This window comes from Fukomys damarensis, unplaced genomic scaffold (genome assembly GCF_012274545.1).
Source record: "Fukomys damarensis isolate Sample0158 unplaced genomic scaffold, DMR_v1.0_HiC HiC_scaffold_17, whole genome shotgun sequence".
Classification (NCBI taxonomy): Eukaryota; Metazoa; Chordata; class Mammalia; order Rodentia; family Bathyergidae; genus Fukomys; species Fukomys damarensis.
This window is the reverse complement of record NW_022900929.1, coordinates 48247217-48271339: the sequence shown is the minus strand read 5'-3', so window position 1 is coordinate 48271339 and position 24123 is coordinate 48247217. Positions and strand designations below refer to the sequence as shown.

General features: G+C 42.5%; 1 protein-coding gene and 1 non-coding gene across 2 annotated transcripts; one reads left to right on the top strand and one right to left on the bottom strand.

Annotated features, from left to right (window-relative positions):
• The first annotated feature begins 4837 nt into the window (after positions 1–4837).
• Positions 4838–24123, top strand: LOC104864183 (snake venom serine protease BmSP). Its single transcript, XM_033765309.1, has 10 exons — positions 4838–4892; positions 5956–6100; positions 7418–7553; positions 7720–7977; positions 8409–8542; positions 21387–21457; positions 22192–22339; positions 22796–22931; positions 23136–23390; positions 23840–24123. Exons 1-10 carry the CDS (start codon positions 4838–4840, stop codon positions 23984–23986), a joined length of 1485 nt encoding a protein of 494 aa, XP_033621200.1. The 3' UTR covers positions 23987–24123.
• LOC117286621 lies at positions 8842–8920 on the bottom strand. The gene has a single exon (XR_004517781.1). It is a non-coding gene; the product is annotated as a small nucleolar RNA SNORD55/SNORD39 (small nucleolar RNA).

Genomic DNA, 24123 nt, shown 5'->3' with positions numbered 1-24123 from the left:
CTAAGTTAATGCTTCTCTTTCCCAAGTATAAACAACACTTCATTCTTTTATGGCAGAGTAAAATCTCCCTCTGAGATCCTGTAATTCCCACTGGCATACCCTTTGCCATCTTGTGCACAAATGATGCTACATTGCAATCTCATAATTATTTTGGGCTGCTTTACAAGGGAAGATTTGCTTCTGAATTAAGGCTGCAAACAAAAAATGCTGCATATAAGACAAACTAAGGATCTCGCTCCTTCCTTAGAAAAAAAAAGGAAAATGCAGAAAGCAAAACCAAAAAATAATTTAGAAAGTTTCCCAGTCATGCACATATATAGTCAAGTGTTACGTTTACTTTGAGGAAATGGATGTGTAGTTTAATACATCATTGAAAAATCATTGTTTTAGGTTGGACCCCCAAAGTAGAGAAAGAAACAGATTTTCCAGGAAAAGACACAGACTGACCAAAAGTACAGCAAAACTGGGACAGAGCCTCAACTGAGTCAGGTCCCTTAACCACCATCAAGTGGCGTTCCTCTTCTAACTCCCAGACTGAGGTGATTTTCCAGCATCTCCAGACAAAACATAACATACTGTTTAGATATTTCCATGGAGAGAATGCCTCTGAGCTCCTCCTGCAGCTATTGGGTAAGAAGCTTTCACACAGCCACACTTTGCAGAGTAGAAATCTCCTCATAGCCACGTGTGAGTGGACTCAGAGGCATGTAACTGCCTTCAACACACTGATTCCTTCCATCTCCCTGGTATGTGAAAGTACTTCCCAATCATCACCATTTTGGGGAAAAATATATTCTCTTTCTTAAAACTTTTGTAATGGAAATAAAATGCTTCAAGACAGCAAGATTGACTCCTTCTCTCTCTCTCTCTCCTTCCTCCTGGCGCCCTGGAAGAATCAAGTTCTGGTATCACACGGGAGACAACTGCAGGTTAGACCCTGGAGGATGTACCCCAAACGGGTGCAAGATCTTGCTAACTTGTTTTGGGGAATATATATTGGTGTGACTCTGTTTTCCCATCCCAAGAGCATAGTTCTGCCAGAACCACTCTTTTGGACCTATAGAACATATATGTTTTCTTTCCTGCTTTTATATTCCGCATAAGGCTGCTTTGACCAATGCACAAATATCACCATGAGAGATGTGGAGAAATAGGTTTGTGTGTCATATCAACCAGAAGCAGTGGGGCTGAGATTGTAGAATAACTTACTGAAGACTACATAACAACAACAAGCTGAAAGACAATTGGGAAGCTGTCCTATGGAATATAGCATGCACTTTAAGCCACCAATGAAGATATGATATTTTCTCTCCACAGATGGAATATTGCTCCAGAATTAAAAGGCTATTGAACAGATTACTCCCTAAATTATTACACCTAATTACTCACCCTCAAGAGCTTTTACCTCCATCACCACAATCTGGTCTATCTGTCTTAATTCCTGAAAAAACATTCAGCCGTCATCAGCTCAAGTGAGCCAATAAAATAGGTAGATGATTGATCCTGATGTCTAAGAAAAGATAGGATTCACTGAATTGCCTCATAGTGACAGTAAGTGAAAGTCAATGGAGGACTCTCAGAATGATATCCTGACCTCATCGAGCTGCCCTGCTAGGACAACTGGGTTGAAATCTACCTATTCGTGTCATTGACTGTCTACACGGAAGATAGTTGAAGTTTACATTTGGACATAGATGTGAATTGTATCTCCCACTTTTCTTGACATAATATTTAAAGATTCTTAGCCTGTTTCTTATCTTCAAGTGAAGTTAATAAAAAGCAGCTCCCATACAGGGCTGTTATACAACATAGCATATGTAAAGTAGCTGGTGTGTCCTCTGCAGCATAGCAAGAAATAAATAAATAATAATTCCCATTGCTTTTCTCGGTGCTGTTTTTCCATACCAGGATTCATGCAATCAGTCTAGGAAATCTACATAAAAGAAATTATTTCAGGATAATAACACTCATATTTTTTATATTTAAAGTTTTCATAAGCATTGTCTCATTTTGTCTTAGTATAATATGGAATTGAAAATTATGTGTAGACTTTCTGGTCTGAAAGTTTCCCAACCTGTACTCAATGGAACCCACAGGCAAGTGAAGAGAGGGGTCAGGAAGGAAAAACACAACGGGAGAAGTCATTACTTAATGGCTTACATCTGGTGAATCCTAGGGAGTAGAAGGTTTAGTGCAAATTCTAACTTGGAAGGCATACCACCTGCTATTAGAATTTTTAAATAGCATTACATGTGAAGAATCTCATGTGTTACCAGAAAGATGGAAAACGTCTTCTAACCCACAGACTATAACAGTTAATGTGACAGTCTTAATTTCAAAGCCCACGGTGACCCTTCAAAGTCAGACAGTTCGTACTTTGGAGGCCACACTTGTGGTATGATGTTATTCATTGATATTAGATCCCCCTGTTCTTGGGCCAGTCTTGGCCCAAGCATATCCAGAAGTCATTCCTTGCCAGTCTTGAGACCAATCTAGTGTTGTGGTTGCAGTCAGGTGTGGTTACAGCTGTGTACAAATACCTGTCCTCCAAAATACTCACACATCACCAATAGAAAACAATTTTTCTTGATAGGGAAATGCTTCCTCTAGGTTCCTGCCACCCTCACATCTTGGTGCTCATGAAGATCCTTGTAGCAGAATATCTTAATGATCATAGCCATCTTTATAATGAGGGGAAAGCAGTTGACTTCAGAACTTCTCAAGTGGTAAGATTACACCTGAGACAAAGACTTCCAAGATCATGCTGGGAAAAGAAAAAGTAAGGACATCGAAGTAAACAAAATCTTGTAACAATAATGCAGGTAAACACACGCAAATATAAATGTACATGAGTGTTTAAAAAAACATGTTAAATAAGCAGATATTTGGGAGAATACATATGTAAAAGTATAGATGTACGGTTAGGTATAAAAATATAAACAGAGATACTGTATATAGAAATGAAAAAACATAATTATTTCAATAAGCTACATTGACATACATATAATCAATTTTAAATTATTTTGTCGTTAAACACATTTTAAAACCTTTATTATACCCCACAGCTCCTCTAACAGATGAGATCATGAAGCCCAAAATAGGTAACTGAGCCATACAACTAAAGAGAAGATCAGAATTCCCAATCCCTGGATCAGACCTCTTCCAGCTGAGAGACAGACTCAGAGCTGCATGTGATCTCTTTCTTTCTTTTTCTTTCTTTCTTTCTTTCTTTCTTTCTTTCTTTCTTTCTTTCTTTCTTGGTACATTTTAGGTATACATTACAGTTATGTATATCATTGGGATCTTGTACCTATACATGATATATCTTGGTTCTTATATTTTCCCCAGTCCCGAGGCCTCCCTTCACCCCCTCCACCCTTTCCTATTTACAAAGACTTTGTTTCCATTTGTTTCCTTTTCTCTTATTTTTTTTTCTTTTCCTGTCTCACCTTTCCCCACCCCTCCCATGTCCTCTACACCTTTTTTTCCTATTACCCAATATCAATTATACATTTTGATCCATTTTTACACTTTTAGTTTATCACACCAGAGAAACTATTTGGAATTTAATTTGGTGTGCCCTATTAATTTCACTTAAGAGTATGACCTCAATGTGCATCCACTTAGCTATAAATGTCTCTTAGTTTCTTGTTTTTTATGGCTGAGTAGTACTGCATTCTATAAAATACACACACACACACACACACACACATCTTCATTATCCAGTCTCCAGTTGATAAGCAGTTAGGCTGTTTCCAACTTTTAGCTATTACAAATTCTACCACTATAAATATAGGTGAGCGTATATCACTGTGATATGATTCTTTTAATTCTTTTGGAAAGATACCCAGCAGGGGAATAGCTAGGTCTTAAAGGGACTTCTGATCTCAGCTGTTTACGGCATCTCTGTTTTGATTTCCATAGTGGTTGCACCAGTCTGCACTCCCACCAACAATGGAGAAGGGTTCCTTTCTCCCCACAACCCCCCCAACATTTGTTATTGGTTGATTTCTCGAGCAGCCATTCTTTCTGGGGTGAGGTAGAATCTCAGTATTGTTTTCATCTGCATCTCTTGATCGACCAGTGATGTTGAACAATTTTTCATGTGTTTATTCACTGCTTTTACTTCTTTGTTTGAGAAATGTTACATCATATAAAGGTACAAGATCCCAATGATGAATGTCACTCTATGATATGCCTAAACTTTACCAATAAACTTAATGGGAAAAATACAAGGCCATAATGGCGGTAAAACAAGAAGTTGTGTTACTATCGGGTGGACATGGATGTGTCCAAATTCACATATTCCTAGTGCAAGTGCAGCCTTGATGTCATATTACCAAGCCAACTTCACCACCATGTTTACCATCTTGTTCTCTAAGAGATTTTCAGTACACCTCAGAAAATTATCAGCTTTTTGTGACTGTATTTTTGCGCTTTTCATCCTTAGTTCTAGCATGCTAAATAACTGTTCACAATCTTACCAGAATAAAAACAGGCCCCAGAGCTATGAGAAGGAGCCATTCTTGGTTTAGATCAGACACGGGGGTGTTTCTAGGGTCTCTGCCCTTCTACCAGCTTTAACCACAGCCTCGATATCCTCCATCTCTTGGGCTTGCTGTGCCTTGTGACTGAGCCACAGAGATGATAGTGGTAACAGTGTCATTTTTTCACCTAAACCAATCCAGAGAGCATCCACAAGCCTGCCTAGAGGGATGACACCATATAAACCAGAGGAGCACAGGTCTAAGACATCAGTGAGGTCACGGAGCTTGGGCCCACTTCATCCTGCTGCAGGGGCTCTTTCTTCTCTGACCTGAGCAGCCTTGCTGGAAAGATGCCACCACTCCTACTCCTGCTGACCTTTCTTCTGCCCCCTGAGGCTGGGACAGGTGAGTGACTTTCCCTAAGTCCATCCCAAAAGATCCTCTCTACTACTGACTTTTCTGCCAGCTTTGGTCAAGATTTATCCTCACTCTGAGCCTGGAGTTTTCTGACCCCCAGCTCCTATCCAGCTCCTATCATACTTACAAACCTGAAGTTACCTAGACACTCTCAAATATGGCAGGAGGGTGTCCCCATATAAATTAATAGGTGTTAGCCTCTCCATAGAAGTTTCTTCATTATCTAGAAAGTGAGTTGTCCTTAAAAACCAGTATCACTCAGGAATGTGAAGCTACAAAAAGGACGTAATTAAACTCTGTCACTCAAAACCAGAAAAGGGGAGCTCAGACCAACAGGCTGCAAGGGAGGATCCAATTTAAGTTGCTTTATTCAATGTTCTTCACCCTTCACCCTGCCCCAGAGAGAAGCCCAGGGTGCAGAGGGTCTCAGAAGTAGCAAGATGATTGATCCTCTTTTATATTGCCTATGGCCACCCTAGGTCTAAGCAGGTTCATTTTCTCTACTTCTGCCTTGCCAAGACTCTCAGTTGCTCCCTGTCTTGGGTACCATCCTCTTCCAAATTTTCTATGCCCTAAATCCCAGCACTGCCCCACCAAAAACTGATCAGAGACTGATTGGAGACCAGTCATTCGTGCAGCTAAACACATTTAATGAGAACTTAGAATGTGGTAGGCTCAGGATTCAGCATTTTGTAAACTCCAACTTCATCAACTCATGGATAGATTGTTAGAAAGTGCTGTCAATCAGGAAATTAGCAGAAGCTCAAAGAGGTAGGAAAGGCTCATCATGCAGCAGACCTTATGTCCTCCACACAGGTGTCCGAAGTAGGCGGGAGAAGACAAGCACTGTCCTTCCTTTCTCAGAACAGGGATATAAGGCTTGGGGATCAGCAAAGGTTACTCTGCCTGCAAGGAGTGCAGCCCGCAGAACCTAACAGGACTCTCCCCCGCTGTCCGCAGAGCGCTCCACACCCCACCCTCAACCCCACTTCCCTCCGCCTGCCCTCCTGACCATGCCGCTCCCGCGCACCCCACCTCCCACCCCTTTCAGAGGAGATCATCGGGGGTCACGAGGCCAAGCCCCACTCCCGCCCCTACATGGCATTGGTCCTGTTTACCTCTGGCGAGAAGAGGAGCTGTGGTGGTGTCCTGGTGCAAGAGGGATTTGTGCTGACTGCTGCTCACTGCGAGGGAAGGTGAGGAGCAGCCCCAGCCACGCTTCCTGAGACCCCAGCGGGGACCTCTGTCCTCCACGGGGGCTGCAGCCTGTAGGAGCTCCTGGGTGCTGCTGGTGCACGGGCCGTGAGAGCTCGTCAGAAAGCAGGAAAGGCTGGAGGATCAAAAGTTTCACCCCGTATGTCGTCTGTATATATGATAATTAAATTTATAGGGTCTTATAAATAAATGAATCTGAGGCTGGAAAAATAAAAGGGAGGAAGAGGGAGGGAGGAATTAGAAAGAAATTGAAATGTACATGTACCAATCTCTTACATTGACTATAATCATTACATACTACCAACGTAGTAATAAAAGACAAAAAATTTTTCAGCTCAGTCTGGTCCCTACTTAGTGAGACCCTGTTTCAAAAATAACAATATTTTTTTTATTTTTTATTGAGTTTACTGGTACTATTTAAGTATACAGTACAGTTACATTCATCATTGGGATCTTGTACCTTTACATGACAGATCTTGGTTCTCATTTTTCCCTATACCCTGCCCTCCCTTCACCCCCTTCACCCTCCCCTATTAACAAAGACTTTGTTTCCATTTCTTCCCTTTTCTCATATTTTTTCTTTTCCCTTATTTCCTTTCCCCTACCTTTCCCACTTTCCCTACACCTTTAGCCCTTTTCTTCCCATCACATTGTCATCAAAAATAACAATATTTTTTTTATTTTTTATTGAGTTTACTGGTACTATTTAAGTATACAGTACAGTTACATTCATCATTGGGATCTTGTACCTTTACATGACAGATCTTGGTTCTCATTTTTCCCTATACCCTGCCCTCCCTTCACCCCCTTCACCCTCCCCTATTAACAAAGACTTTGTTTCCATTTCTTCCCTTTTCTCATATTTTTTCTTTTCCCTTATTTCCTTTCCCCTACCTTTCCCACTTTCCCTACACCTTTAGCCCTTTTCTTCCCATTTCACATTGTCAGTTATACAATTTGGGTCTTATTTACACTTTTAGTTTTTCACACCAGAGAAACTATTTGGTATTTACACATGTGTCTTATTTATTCAAAAATAAAAATAAATTTTAAAGGGCTGGAGGAGCAGCTCAGTGCAAAGATCCTGGGTTCAAGCTCCATCACCTTCAGGAGGGAAACAAGACTTGGAAAATAAAAGCCAAATGAAATGGGTAAGCTTTGGGATCAGAGGATGCATGTCCCAGACAAGAAGACTTAGGGACCAGACTGCCACATAAATCAGCTGCAGCCTACTCTTCATAGCTCCTGGGGGTGTCCTCTGTGGCTCCACATCCCAAACCCATCTCCTGTCTGTGTAGCTCAATGACTGTCATCCTGGGGGCCCACAACATCAAGGAACTTGAGAAGACCCAGCAGGTCATCCGTGTGAGAAAAGCCATCCCACACCCAGACTATGACCCTGACACCTTATCCCAGGACATCATGCTGCTGCAGGTAAGGTGCACCTCCCTGCTGCTCTTGCTCTCCTTGTGCAGGGCTGCCCCTTCCACTGGGCTGCTCTTTTCCTTCTCGCCATCATGGCCATCATGATACCCCAGCCCAGAAGGCAGAGGGCTTATGCCCTAGGCTGATATCAACTCCCTTGCTTATTCCCCATCAGCTGGAGATAGAGGCCAAGCTGACTAGAGCTGTGCAGCCCCTCAGACTGCTTGGGAACGTGACCCAGGTGAACCCCGGTGACAAATGCCTTGTGGCAGGCTGGGGGCAGATGTCCCCATCAGGCACTTCAGCAAGTAAACTGCAGGAGGTGGTGTTGACAGTGCAGAATGAACTAAAATGCAAATCAGCCTTCCGTGTTTATTCTGCTATCACTGAGATTTGTGTGGGGGACCCAAGGAACACAAAATCCTGTTTCAAGGTAAGGTTCTGACTGTCTTTGAAGACTGAGCCCAGGGAAAGAGGTAATTGGGTGCCCTGGAGTAGGACAGTGGCCATATCCCCAATGCCCTGAGTCCAGAGCTTGGACAGCCTGGGTTCCCCAGCATCCAGTCTTTAATTCAGTCCCTGGCTGCGTGGGTGGATCAGAAGTAGAAGGTGGGGAAGAATCAGCTAACCCAGTGCCCAGTGTAGTGTTACCACCGCAGTATCTCTAAGGACTTCAGAGAAAGGTTCGACCTGGTTAGAACAAGTAAAGTCAGGGTCAGACTAGAGTCCTGGTCTGAAGGAGTCAACCAGGCCTGCCCTGCCTGGATCTTATGCTCACAGCCCCCTTGACAGGTCACCCACCCTGAGGAGGTGAGAGGAGCAGGTCCGGGAAGTCAGCTCTATGCTTCTCCTCTCTGTCCACAGGGGGATTCTGGGAGTCCCCTCGTGTGTAACAACGTGGTCCAAGGCATTTTCTCTAGTGGAAAAGACGATGGAGTACCCCCAGGAGTCTTCGCAAAAGTCTCCTATTTCCTGCCCTGGATAAAGAGAACTATGAAGCACTTTTAATAGCAGGCATAAGATTGGCCTCCTCTGAACCTGAGCATCTCTTCTGAGGCACAAGAAAGAACCCCGCGGGCATGGGCTACAAGGATTCACGCTGATAATAAAAGGATCTCGAGAGTGAATGTGGTTGAAGTCCTATGTATTCATTGAACCCCTTTCAGTATGCAACTGCACGGCTCCCGGCAGCCCTCTGCTGGCCATTCTGGGTTTTGCTTCCTCTTTTCTCCAGCCCTCTGGCTTCCCTTACCTCCGTTCCATACAATTCCTCGTTGATTTCTCAAGCACTTTTTTTCAGTGCTCTGCTCTCCAGTATCGGCTTGCTCACTGCATAATGCAGAGTCTGCAGCTTTACTGAGGTGTCATCAGACTTGCAGTCCCACATCCTTAATACTTAGCTCTCCAAACACAAATTTCTTCCCATCTCTAAGCCAACCACTTTCACCAGACCCTCAACAGTTTGGCAGAGAATGGAGGAGGACAGTGAAAGGGGGGTAATTCCAGGGACCCAAGAGGCTGGAGACACTCAATTTTTCCTGTTTCCAGGGTCTCTCTTTCCAGTGGAGCAGCTTTCTCCCCCTTTCAGTGCTGTCTGCTGCTCGGGAGGCTGAGATGGCCCTCGGGCTCACCCATGTCCCATTCTCCTGCCCTGCCTTGGGCCAGCACTAAGCCCAGCGCACCTCCTCCCTCAATTCCTGGCCTTTCCACACCAAGCCCTGTCTCCACCAGAGTGCCCCAGTCACCAGCTCCTTTCTCTTCCAGCTTCTCGGATTTAAACCACCTTCCTCTCAACTCCTTACAGAATCCCAACTGTGTGTGCACTCACCTCTATCACTTGCCCCAGCCAGACCTGGAACTCTTTCCTCTTCTACCTGGGCCAGGTTGGCTGAGAACCTGTTCCACCCCAGCATCCCTCAGGGGCTTAGGCATCACCTCCTACAGAGTCTCTGAAGCCTCAGCCCTTTCAGCCTGGCCTGGCCTTGGAGTCCCGGCTCCCCCTGCTGGCAGCCTTAGGTTTCCGCAATCTGTGATCCAGGTAGTACGGGGAAGCTGGGCGGATCATTTAGCCATCTGTCCTCAAACACCCTTTTGGTCTCTTTGTAGCAGACACACAATAGGCTCTGGTCTCACCTTTGGAGAAGCTTCTAATTATTCCTGGTTTCTCTCCTTCCACCAAGGCAGATCAATTTAACCCAGATATTTGGAATCCACTAGAACTCTTATTTTGAAAAAAAAAATTAAATTCTTTGTGTTCTGTCTTGGTTGTCCATAACAGTGTCACGTGCATGCTACTTTTGGTCCAAGAAGAGCAGCAGCATGTGATACTGTAAAAGACTTGGAAATCATGTCCTGAGATAGCCAATGTGTGCTCGCTGGAGTTTGACTCCAGAGGTGCTGGAGGGAACAAGAGGCAACTCAGGGAGGCTGAACCTCAATCCACAAACCTCCAAAATGCTACAGTTCAGATTGAGACAGTTGTGACCAAAACCACCTTATTTAGGATCCCATATCCCTCAAACAGTGCTAATGGTTAGTTATATGTGACACAGCGCGGTAAACTCACAATGACCACCCTGAATCAAGTGAGACCAGCATCAAAAAGACATCCTGAATAGGACTCTAATATCTCAGGAAATAATAGAAAGAATTGAAAAATAAGATTGCATCCAATTAAAAAGCTTCTGCACAAGAAAGAGAACAACAGAGTGAAAGGTAACAGCCCATGGAATGGGAGAAAAATTTGGTCAGCTAGTCTTCTGACAGAGGATTAATATTCAAATATATAAAGACTCAAAAACCTTAATGCCAAAAAAGGAAACAACCCAATTGGTAAGTGGGCAAGTGAATCGAACAGATTCTTCTCCAAAAAAGTACAAACAATCAATGAATACATAAAAAATGTTCAACATCTTTAGGCATCAGAGAACTAAAACTCAAAATTACAGTAAGATTCCATCTAACCCCAGTTGTAATAATTATCATCAAGAATAACAAAACAATACATGCTAGTAAGGAAGAGGGGGAAGAGGACCTCATACACTGTTGGTAAGAGTGTAGATTAGTACTGACACGGTGAAAATACATATAGTACTTCCTCAAAAACTAAAAACTACACTATACTGTAAAGGTACTATAGATCCAGCAAACTCTGGAGATCCCCGTATACCTGTTTATCGCAATACAGTTCACAACAGGTAAGCCATAAAAACAGTCTTGATAACCCCATCCACTGATGAATGGGTAAGTAAAACGCGATGCACATACACAGTGGAGTACTGTTCAGCAGAATACAAAAAGAAATCATTTCATGGAACTGGAGATCATCATGTTAAGCAAAACAGGTCAGAATCTGAATGACAAATATAATACGTCTTCTGTCACATGTGGAATCTAACCAAGATTACCTGAACCCAGAAGAGACACTATTGAAGAAGGAGGGAAAGGGGGAAGGGGAGTTAGTGGAGGAGGGCAGATGATCCAATTATATTCATTTTCAGTATAATGCATACAATAATAAAAAAGAAAAAATTATTATATGAATCTCTGTTAACAGTGGCCAGTTGCATGGTGGGATTAAAGGTGACATGTTTCTTCTTTGATTTTTAATTTATTCTATATTCTTAATTTACAATGACTAAAACTATTTTCTTAAATATTTGGTCAAAAAGATGCCTTAAGTAAGTTAATACATGTTACAATAACCCTGCCTACCATCACAGATAAATTTTCACAGATAAACTTTAACCCAGTGGTTTATTTGTTCCTCACCCATAGTCTAATGTGAGTGTTGAGTAGTTGTCCCCTTTTACTCTCCATTATCCTGCTTTGAGCAATACATTACCCAATCACCCATGACTAAGGGACCCGTGGTCAGTCCCCAAAAGATGGGTTCCCAGTCTCTCAAATGTATTTGCTATAAAGTTTGTTGGGAGGAGAGGGCCTGAATGACCAGGCATGGGCAAACGTGATGGCTCAGGTCTGGAAGACCCCCACAACGGTCTCTACTCACATCCCACTTGCTACAATAGTCACACATTGGGCCTAACCTCACAGCGGGGCTGGACAGTGCAGACGTGTAGTTCACCCGAGTCCCCTTGGAAGAAAAGGAAGTTGTTCTGCTAAACTGCTAGCTTTTCTCTATCACAGTGGTCATAGTATTTGCTGTTTAGAAAGATCATGGGCCCTACATTTTTATTCTTATAAAATGAACACATTGGTATTACAGAAAATATTAGATATTAAGGAGGTAAAAATAAGACTCACATAAAACTGTTCTTTTAGATGGTACCCTTCTTCCTCCACAAAATTTCTATCAATTTGTGTACATAGTTTTGCAGTGTGCATTTTCCACTTAACATTAGAGGATACAAATTTCTCCATGTCACTAAGTAGTCTTCTGAAGCATTTTTAGTGGCCAGGGAGCACATCATCCTACAAATGTATGATCTCATCATCTCTATTTCTCTCCTCCCATTTTTGAGCATTTGGATTATCTGAGCATTTTGGCAAGAGGATGTCAGGATGATGTCTAGTTCATTCTCTTTCTTATGCTGGTCTAGGGTCCCAGGATCAGTTGCACAGTCTTACCGGCCAGCATTGTTGCCAGGGAACACTGGGGACCTTGAATCTTTTTTCAAATCATCCTGTGCCACAAACCAGAGCTTCCAGGGTACCTCTTCCCTTCTAATTACCCCGTTAGAAGGTTTTATGCAAACCCCAGGAAATCTGCTATTGCAAATCATGTACTTCATGACCCCCCAGGGGTTCAGGCTTTCCTTTGCCAACTGCTCTTTCCTACACAGAGAACAACACAGGTCAGCTCTCAGAAAATATCTGGCTCCCTGCAGACTGTGGTGGAAAGAAGGTGTCTCTGACACAGCCTTCTCCCAGCACTGACACTTAATCAGATAACCACAGGGTCACCAGCAGAAACTGCCCTGGGAGCTTCCCAATTGTTCAGATGTCCTCCAAAGAGTCACATGAAGGAGCCATGCGTCTCTGGAGTGCCTCTGGAGAACCCTGGTCTCGTACCAAACCTAGAGGAACTAGAGGGACACTGGGTGTGGGACTCAGCAACAGTGGGCAACTGTCTGCCCAGAGGACTTGCATCGTTGGCAGCTTACAGGGCCCTGGGAGGAGATGGGAAACACCCACCCTAATGTCCCCACATCCCAGAGGAGAAAAAAACTGTAACTGACGGAAATGTAAAAAAGGGTCAAAAAAATAGATGTAACCAGTTATGGATATTGTGTAACATATCAGTCTTACTTGTTCAAATATTGCAATTTTTTATTACAGTAGAAAATGAAAACATTTAAAAAGTGCTCTCATACATTCCCTTCTCCACCAAAATGTTCTCTCTGACCTCTGTCCTGTAACAAAGAGGCTTGTTGAAAAACATATTGCAAGATATACACACATAAAAGGTCCACATAACATAAATTTACAGTTTAATGAATAATTCTGAGGCAAGTACTATATTTTATGTTAAAAAATGGAGCGTGCTCAATGCTCCAGGTGTCCTCTGTGAATGTCCTACTGGTCAAAATACCCTCTTTGTCCTCCATTTCCAGGCTTTACTATATTCTGTCTTGTGGTAACCATTTTTTTATTTTATCTTTTACTTTTCTCATGTACATATGAATTTATATCCAACAGTTTGTGCAGATAAAATTGTACTGAGTGTAGTCTTCTTGGATTCTTTCTAATATATTTGTGAGATTAACTTATGTATCTCCATGAAACAAATAGTCAATTTATTGTCATAGTTGTGAGTATTCCATTCCATTAAAGTACTACAATTTGCACTCATGCTGCTGTCAGGAGGCCTTCCAGACGTTCCCAGGATGAGGCTATCGTGAATAATGTTGCTATGACATTTTTGGACACATATCTAGTGGAAATGTGTGAGTTTCTCCAGGGAATATACACGGTAGAAGTGGGTGGTGGAACTGTTATTTTATTGTGCTTTAACTTGCTACTTCTCTGGCACATGGTAAGAGCAACACCTTTTCATAGTTTTCTTTTTTGAGATAGGACTATTAAAGCCTTTGACCATTATTATATTGCATCTGTTACCTTTTTGTAATGATTTACAGAAGTTCTCTATATAATTTGAGTTCAAGTTATTTGTTGGTTATGTATGTTACAAGTCTTTACTTGCTCTATGAATTGTCTTGGTTTCTCTCAATTTTAAGGTATCAAGTTTGTTGATTCTTTTTTTTATCATGAGTACACAGGATCTAACATCATTACCTGTCATGAAGATGTTGTCACGTTATATTTTCAAATCCTTATTCATGTTTGGATTCATAACTTACCTAGAATGGGGTTTTGGATGTACTATGAGATAAGGCCACGTTTGTTTTTGTTTCAAAGATAGATAATATGTTCTCCTGTACGATACCATAAAGACTCCTATTTTCTGAATATAATTTATTGGAGAAAGCAGAAATAGTCTATGCTATGATGGAACATGCAATCTTGATCACAAATTAATCAGCAATGTATGTGTGCATCAGTGTCCACATGGATGGGGACCAGTCATTTATTGTCCAGTCATTTATGTCTCTATAATCTAGCAATAACACTGTCTTCATTGCTATAGCTTTATTTGCTAAAGCAAGTCTCCAATCTTATTCTCATTCTTTAATAGTGTCCTGGTTAGTATTGGTCATTTGTTTTTTCTAAATATATTTACAATTATTAAGTACTTCTCATGTACAATGAACCTATAGGTCAATTTTGAGAAAAATTTATATTTTTATAATATTTAGTCTTCTAATCCATGAACATAGAATTATTTTATGTGTAGATCTTCCCAGTGTGTCTTCATTCAATTTCATGATTTTCACCAAAGAGCTATTACACATAGTCTTTTAGATTTCTGTTTAGTTATTTGATCACTTCCATGCCATTTAAACACTCACTTTTTGCAAATTTTGTTTTCTAACACTGTTCCTGTATATGTAGAAATGTGTGTGTCAGTTAAGTCTCTCTAGAGGAACAGAATCAATAGAAAATGAATGTATAATTATGCAAGGAGATTTATTACACCGGCTTACAGAATCAGAGGCAGAAGAGTCCACCAAGGCCATTTGCAGGATTAGAGGCAGAAGAATCCACAACGTCATGTGCCTGCTGGACAGCCGGAGGATCCAGTACTGGAAGTCAGACTCCTGGAAGGCCATGGCAGACTCGCAGGCTTGAGACTGCGTTGGAAGGCTAAAGAAACTGGAGACCAATGTCCAAAGTCAGTGGAGAAGGTCGGAGCTCTTCCACAGTGGACACACTTCTTTCTTCTTTCCCTGTTCGTTACATCCAGATTACACTCCTATTGATTGGCGTTGCCCACATCTCAGTGGGTCTTCCTCACTCAGCTTGCTGGTCTATATGTCAATCATCCACAGACATAGTCAGAACTGTGCTTTACTAATCTGCTAGTAAGCTCTGACTCAAATTGACATATCGCAATTAACAGTCAAAATCCAACCTTGGTCACCTTTAAAACCAGATACATTCCTTTAAACCATTTCTAATCTCCAAATACAATAGCAAGTGTATAATTATGACTAACATGATACAACTATCCTTCATACAAATGGAAACACACTAATTTCCTCCCCAGAAGAAAAGGCAAAATTATCTTTGGGTGACACTTACTCTTCTCCTGACATTCCGTAACAAATACTATCATATAGATTTTAACAATACTTAAGCATTGATATTAAGTCAACCAATGTTATATTACAAAGAAAGCAAAGATACGGCCTCAATATTTGTGTACATGCATATGCATATTAACAAAAGATGAAAGAAATATTGGTGACAATTATAATCCACATTTTTGTAACTGGTCACACAGTTCTAGCTGATATTTTTAGCTACTTTCTTCTACTACCCCCTTGGCTTTTTGCAAGCACCTCAGTAGGTCTTGTCTTTACCTGGCAGGGGGATCTATACTTTCCCTCCTGAAAGTTCTGGGACATTTATTATTTTGCCTGGACTGGGTTGTAGTTTCTCATTGACCTAAATAACAGGGCATTCCAAAATACTAGGAGATGCCCTAAGACTGTGATAGTAAACCTTTTAGATACCAAGTGCCCAAACTGCAACCCAAAACCCACTTATTTATCACAAAGCACCAACACTACAATTAAACCTGAATACTGAGGTTTTAATTTAGAAAAAAAAACCATAAAACTCATGACATCACTGCAGAGAGGACTTTGGATGCCCACTGCAGCACACGTCATAGGATCGCCATCATGGCCCAAAGGGATCTCCTGCATCCTGGACATATCCTTCCTTCCTTCTTTGTGGAGTTGTAGTTCAATTTCCTTTTCATAGTCTGAAGCAGATGCCCCTTTCAACACCATAACTTTGTTTTTAGCTTGTTGATTCAGAGGCAAAAGGAGACAGAGGGAAATGACCAGAAGGAAAGCTTAGCTTCCAGTTCAATGGACTCATTGCTGTACCTTCTGGTATAAACCTTCACTCCTCTAGAAATTAGACTTTGAGGCAAGCAGACCATATAGCCATGGGAACAGGATGCAAAACTTTTGCTAATCATTCACTAGGGATAATGATGTATAGTACCATTCCAATTTCCACACTTTGATTCCTGGACCCATGAATCCCAGCTATGGGAAAAACAGTACCATGTTTCAGAGAAAATACAGCCTTCTGGAGAACTTTTCCATAGCCCTACAATGCATTGACATCTAGCCTTTAAAAGGCCATTCCACTATTCCATCAATCCAACTACTTCTAAATGATGGGGAGAAGGGTAAGATCAGTGGATTCCATGAGCAGGAGTCTGTTGGACTTCTTTGACCATGGAGTGCATTTCTTAATCAGAAGCAATGCTATGTGAAATAGTACCATGATAGTAAGTGAGGCATTATCCAAATCCACAGATGATAGATTTGGCAAGAGCACTACATGCAGGAAAGACAAGTTCATACCCAGAATAAGTGTCTATTCCCATAAGGACACACCACTGTCCTTTCCATGGTGGAAGTGGTCCAATATAATCAACCTGCCACAGGTCACAGGCTGATTACCGTGAAATAGTGTCATATCAGGGATTTAGAGTTGGTCTCTGCTGCTGTCAGACCAGGCATTTAGTGATAGCTGATCTCATGCAGAACAGCCCTTCCTGCCACCATGACCACTTTGTTCATGAGACCACTGGATAATGATAGGAGTAGCTCAGGAAAGAGATATAGATAGATTCTATATCTATAGAATGGGTCATTGTATCCACTTGATTGTTAAACTTCCTCTTCTGCTGAGGTCACTTTTTGGTGATAATTTACACAAATATCTTTACAACCTTTGTCCACACAGAGAGTTCTATCCACATACCTCTTCCCCATATGTGTTTGTGATCAATTTTCCAGTCATCTTCCTTCCAAGTCCCTGACTATCTATGAATAGTTAGTTACATAGTCACATATCTGGCCATTTTTATTCCAAGCAAAATGTATGATCATGTGCACTGCCAAATGTTCTGCCCACAGTGAAGATTTCCATTTACCAGTGTCCTTCAGGGATGTCCTAGAAAGGAGCTGTACTGCTGCAACTGTCCAATTTTGGGTGATGCCTGCATAACTTGCAGAACCATCTATAAACCTGGTCCTAGACTTTTCTTACTCTGTCAACTGGTTATAAAATATACCCCATGAGTTCATAGGTGTATACTGGATGACAGACGGTAGTATAGGATGAGTAGGAACAGTGGGCCTATAGGATACTCTGCATGTAACTTACTTGTATCTTCTGGACCTACTTGGGCCCTATCACTCAAATACTACTTCCACTTGTCAATGTACTGCTGCTGTGCATGTCCAACTTTATGACTCAGTGGATCAGATAGTATCCAATTCATGATAGCCAACTTAGGTCACATGGTGATCTGGTATTCCATAATTAACTATTAGGTTTCCACTAAGGCCAGTAGCAAGGTGGGAGCTGTTTTTCAAAGGGAGAGCAATTGTCTGATGATGATGCCAGGCCCTTGATAGAAATTCCTAAAGATTTTTGCTGTGATTCACCTATGGAAGTCCTCCAAAGGCTCCTAACAGCACTCCTGTCTTCAACTGACACCACAAGTACCACTGGACCTAATGGATCATATGGTCCAGATGGCAGAGCAGCCTGGACCTGTGCAGAGCCTTCTCCTGTGCTGGGCTCCACTCAAAACTATCATCTTTCCAAGTCACCCGCCAAATGGGCTCTAGTAATGCACCCAAATGAGGAATGTGTTACCTCCAAAATCCGAATAGGCCCATTGGGCATTGTGACTTATTCTCTGCTATAGAAAGGACTACATACAACAACTTATCCTATATCTTGGAAGAAATATCTCTGTATTCCCCAAACAACTAGATTCCTGGAAGTTTCACTGAGGTAAAGGGCCCTTGAATTTTATTTGCATTTTTCCCATGTTCTGACATGCAAACACTTCACTTCATAAGAAGTCCCAAGTGGTTGCTATCTTTTGCTCACTTGATCCAGTTAGCATAATGTCATCAATATTATGCACCAGTGTGATACTTACAGAAGTGAAATACAAGATTCCTGGAAACTAAGTTGTGACCCAGGGCTAGAGAGTTAATATACCCCTGAGATAGGATGGTAAAAATGCATTGCTAGCCTTTCCTGCTAACAGCAAATTGCTTCGGATGGGCCTTATGTATAGGTATGGAGAAAAATGCATTTGCCAAATTAATAAGTGCAAACCATGTAACCAAAAGATGTGTTGATCTGTTCAAGCAAGGAAACCACATCTGGTATGGCAGCTGCAATTGGAGTAACCACTTGATTAACCTTATAGTATTCCACTATCAATCTCCAAGAGCCATCATCATCTTCACAGGCCACACAGGAGAGTTAAAAGTGGTGGTGTAGAAACTATGATTCCGACATCTTTCAAGCCCTGGGTGGCAGCGCTAATCTCTCCTATCCCTCCAAGGATGAGATACTGCTTTTTTTATTTACTACTTTCCCAGGCAGATATTCCATTTGGCCTTTCCCACTATAAAATCCTTGCACAACAGATTAGGGGACCAATATGATCATTCTGTCAAGTACAAAGTATATGTATTCCAATTATCCGTTCTGGAACTGGGGAATAATCATGGGATGGAACCAGAGACATACTGGACCTTGGTTAAAACCCCATAGATCACCTGACCTTCATAGGCTTCTACTCTTACTGGAGAGTCACAATGATGTTTTGGATACCCAGGAATCAGCAATAGTTCAGAACCAATGTCCTATAGTCCCCAACATTTCTAGTTGTTTTCTTTTCCCTAATACAAAAGACCATAAATCCCTATGGAGAAGGATGGGAGAAAGATTGACAGCATAATTTTTTTGGTAGTTTACTAGGCCTTTCCTCAGCCTCAACCCATAAGAAAAAAAGCTGCATTATGAGAAATTTGTCATATTAAACAGAATGGTTAATAGTATCCAAGTATACTTATTTTATTTTTCTCTGAAAAAAAGAGCTGCCAATATTTCACCAGTAAGCATAATAATACTGTGGGATTTTTGCAGCTTTCACAGGGCACTCTTTTTTATTCCCAGATTGCTAAAAAAATTATTTTAAATGAATGAGGATGAATTTTAGCAAATGTTTGCTTTTGTGTTTGTTTTCACTTCAGCTAAGTGATGATAAGGTATTTCTTCTTTCCTCAATAATATGATGTGTTTTTCAAATGAAAAGCCAAATACGTGTTGCTAAGATAAGCCTAGGTTTCTCACAAGATATCTGTTTCTTATTGATTGATTTGGTTTGTACTGACACTCAAAAGTGATGTTGCTGCGCAATTTGCCTTTCCCATGTTGTCTTTATGGTGTTAAAGCCAGGCTCATTCTATAACGCATAGGGGTAGCATCCATTCCCCAGAAGAAATCACACAGCAATCTTTGATTATTTTCTAGAGAATCCTGCCTTTTGTGGGTATCAAAGCAAATGTTCCAATTTTATGGGTTCAATATACTCTCTCAAGAAAACAGTAGCCTTGAACCTGAACTCTCATTATTCCTTTGAATATAGCCTGATAATCACTCCTGCATTGGCATTTCTTCAAGCCTTTTAAGACTTTTTCAACATTTTGCACAGTTTGGGTTTTCGTTGATTTTAGTGTGAAGTTTGATATGAAATCCTGGGTCACCTAATGAAATTCTTTATGCACATCTTTATTCACATTATTGAGTACATGTGTTTTACTCTTTTTTCATATTACAGGCTTTTCCTATATTTTTAAACTTAGTTTGATGTTTGTAAAACAAAATAAAATGTTGAAAATAATCATTAAATTAAAATCACCTTGAATGGTAAGACACTAGTAAAGCTGTTATACTACTTTCTCTGTTTTTTCACATTGCTTTGTAGGTACACAGAGATATTCCATAGATCATGTACAAAGAAGAGATAAAGCTCTGTACACCTCTAAAACTGTGAAAAGTTGTACCTACTGTATTTATATGTTTAGAGAGAATCTTTAATTTTCACAAGCTGTTTCCATTGAGCCTATCATATTCCATAAAAGATTGGGAACTGAGAGCTGGGAATTTAGCTCAGTGGTTCCACCTCCTGCTTCACAAGTGTAAGGTCCTGAGTTTGATCCCTGATAACAAAAAAAAATGATTATGAATTGAGTTATTTTTGCAAAAATTATAATGCTGTTTTGCACATATACAGGATCATCAAAATACTTTTAAATGTGACTAATAACCCACATGAGAGTCTAAAATGATTCCCTGTTTTTTGTGATTCCCTGTCCTTTTTCCCAACATTGACTATTTCACTCCAATTCCCTTTGTCTTCTAGGTAGCACAGCAATGAATGTGCCTCTATTTTGAAATTAGCATCCATGAAACAGAGGATTGGAGCTAGTTTTGGCCTCTTATGTCATCAATGAAATAGAAACTTAGGTGTTTTCTGGCTAGAGTCTGACAGCTCTCAACAAAATTCTGTCATGCAGGAAGTCATGGAGAGCACTAAGACATCTATGTCAAGTAGGAATTGCAAATACAAGTCTTTCACTGTGTCATAATTTTCACTGAAGATATGTTGGAACTTAGTTGACATGAAAAAGTATCAATTACAAAGGCTTCTTCTCTTATTTTCTTTCTCTACCAGAACATTGCACCTCCTAACTAAAGTGGCTATGCCATCTGCCTGGATAAATTCTAGAAAGAAGTGGAAGTAACAGGGACCTCAGCAGGGTGGCCATGATCCAAGGGTAGAGGCAAGTAGGTTTTACCTTTCCTCTTCTGACTCCTGTGACTTTTCCCTGGTGTCCTCGCCTACATCCCCAGCCATGCCACACCAGGTTTCATTCACCCTTGTCCAAGCCTTAATAAGTATATATAAGTAATCCAAGAAATTTACATTCATCAATACAAAGATATTCATTGAGATTCCAAGGGATGGAAGCTCTAAAGTAACAGGGACAGGATATGGTGAGGATAGGCAGCTGCCCGTTTTCATGTCTTCTTGAAGGTGTTGGGGGCTTGAGTGGGTTGAGGTTTCGGGAACACACAGCTCCAAGGACCCCTTCTGGTTGCCCTGAGTTCCTCTTTCTGCTGTCACCACTGACTCAGCAACTGAGTGGGAGATCAGGATGTTGGCTTGGATGATTCCCTCTTTGCCAAGGTCACTGGCAGTTGGTGGGCAAACCTCCTAGGCAGCCCCGGGTGGTGCAACCACCACACTAGCAGGACCATGGGGCTGTAAATTCTCAAGCCCCCCTCCTACCTCTTCCTTCCTCTCGCAAAGGCTAAAAGTCAGCCAGAGGGAAATATATGCAGCAACTGACTGAGCAGACTTGCAGGCAAGATGCAGCCACTCCTGCTCCTGTTGGGATTCATCCTACTCCCCGGGGCCCAGGCAGGTGAGTGACCAGCCCCAACCTCAGAGGTCTGATCCCACCCACAGACTCTGGGGCCACACTACTTTGGCACATCCTCATTCTACATGCTTGAGCACGTATTTGAATTCACATCTCCTGTCCCCTCAACTATTAAATGGGAACAATATTGATGACAACCTTGCAGAGTTGTTGTGAGTGCTGAATTATTGATGTGCATAAGTCTTAGAATTGACCCTGGTCTAAGGTAAGTGCTGCATATTTTATATAAATTCGTTCTCTATCCTTCCCACATGTCAGAGCCTAGGGGTCAGAGATACAGAAATAGCAGTTCCATCAGCCCAGCTCTAGCTTCTTAAACACCAATCCTGTGCTGTCCATAGCTGGACTCGGAGAGGGATGTGCAAAGTTCCCTAGGGAGGAAGTGCCAGTGAACTTCAAGGAGAGTTCATCCTAGATAACAACCGAGCCTCTCTCCTCCAGACCTGAAGCTGAGCAAGGCCTTGCCTGGAGCAGCCCTTCTTCTCCCCTTGCAGAGGAGGGGGGTGAGATGAGGTCTGGGGTGGCAGTGGTGTCTGCAGATCCTGGGAGCCTCCTCCCAGCACCTGACACCTGCAGAACCCACCACTCACCATCAGCTCCTCTCTCTCCCACATCTCCTCTCCTGCACTCCCACCTTCCAGGCTTTCTGAAGCCACCAACCTGTGCCTACACTGCAGGTTCTCGAGCAGAGGTAAGTGCTGAATGCTTCCTTGCAGGGAAGATCATTGGAGGACGAGAGGCCAGGCCCCACTCCCACCCCTACATGGCATTTCTTCAGATTCAGACACCAAGAGGTCGGAGCAGTTGCGGAGGTTTCTTGGTGAGAGAAGACTTTGTGATGACAGCAGCTCATTGCTGGGGAAGGTGAGAAACTCAGGCAATCCTCTGGGAGACAGCAGTGCAGACCCAGAAGAACTCAGAGAAGCCATCTGAAAGCAACACTTTGGCAATGAAAGGGTGAAAAAGAGACTCACTAAAGTTGGGGAAATGGGAGGTGGAAGGTCAGTGTAAATGAGGAGAACAGGAAAACATGATCTAAAAGAACAGGTGATGAAAAGCATGCACTGAGGCTCACAATGTGAATCCAAGTTATTTTGCAATTAATTTGGAAGAATAAACATTAAGGTCACCATCCCTCACCATCCCTCTCCATCCCCAGCTCGGGGATGCTGAGCGACAGAAAGCTGGTCCCACGGTCCTTCCATTCCCTCCACTCTCTCCAGCTGCAGTTTTGCCCTCAGTTGTCCATGGCACTGCACAGCTGCTAGACCATAGCTCTTGCTTCCCATACTTACCTCTAGGCCAACATTTCTTTTGCAGGGTTATAAATGTCACACTGGGGGCCCACAATATCCAGAGGCTAGAAAGGACCCAGCAGAGGGTCTCTGTGCGCAGAGCCATCCCTCACCCTGGATATGACCAGCAAACCATCCTGAATGATATCATGTTACTGCAGGTACCGCATTCCTATCTGGTTCTTCAGCCTAGCCAATTCCCTCCTAGGGTAGGAGCTCCACTGTGCTGGGACCATGCAGGAGGAAAAAGAGCAAGGCTCCTGGGGAGTGGGCTGGGGAGAATATAAGTCGAGGACTGTACCAGCAGTCCCCGAGAATTGGTTGGGAGTCCCTCCTGAGCAAGAATGTCTGCACTCTTCTGACAGCTGAGGAACAGAGTCAGGCGGAATCGAGTTGTGAGGCCAGTGGCCCTGCCTAATGCTGGGGAGAAGCTGAGGACTGGGGCCTTGTGCACGGTGGCTGGCTGGGGCCGGGTCAGCCTGGACAGGAGGACAGACAGACTGCAGGAAGTGCAGCTGAGTGTGCAGAGTGATCGGAAGTGCACTAGTCGCTTCAGCGTCTATAACAGTCAGACTGAAATTTGTGTTGGGGACCCTAGACAAAGGAAAGTCGCCTTCAAGGTAAGCATATGAACATCTGCTGTTATTTCCTGGGATAGGGTGGCCTGTGTAGAGATGGGGCAGTGGGAACAGACTCTATCCCCATTAGTCTCAGCCTGGGGACCAGGCCAGACCAAACCAAGGTGGGGTGGGACTCTTTTTCCTATCCATCCAGTACATGGGAGAATGGGAGGAAGACCTACACTCAACAGGTACACATGCAGCATCTTCCTGGAGAAGGTGAAGGCACTTTGACTCTGGCTGATCTGAAGACAGTAATCACAGCCAGGGCTGCAGCTCGCTACTGAAAGATTCAGAGACCTCGCTCCCGCATCCCCAACCACCTGCCGCCTCACACACAACAGCAATTGAAGAAGCCCATCCACCGCTGCCTTCTCTAAGAGACAAGGGTTTAGGGTAGCAGGAGCAGAAAGGTCTGACTTGGTATCCTGTCTCTTCTCTGCCTACAGGGGGACTCTGGGGGCCCCTTGGTGTGTAACAATAAAGCTCAAGGTATTGTCTCCTACGGAGATGGCAATGGAACTCCTCCGGAAGTCTTCACCAGGATCTTGAGCTATATGTCCTGGATAAAGAGAACAATGAGACGCTTCAAATAGCAGGATCGGAGAACTCCCTAAGCCCATGACTGACAGTAAATTTCTCTAGAACACAGGTCAGCTGCAGGAGATTTCCAAGCCTTAATAAATGTTCCATCCAGTGTGCAAATATTTGTTCATTAAATATCTTTCAGTAC

Excerpts from the sequence above, each read along its gene's own strand:
- LOC104864183 (XM_033765309.1), top strand. The coding sequence starts at position 4,838 with ATGCCACCACTCCTACTCCTGCTGACCTTTCTTCTGCCCCCTGAGGCT. Across the intron at positions 4,893-5,955 it reads GCCCCCTGAGGCTGGGACAG|AGGAGATCATCGGGGGTCAC; the intron begins GTGAGTGACTTT and ends CACCCCTTTCAG. Across the intron at positions 22,932-23,135 it reads ATGATATCATGTTACTGCAG|CTGAGGAACAGAGTCAGGCG; the intron begins GTACCGCATTCC and ends CTCTTCTGACAG.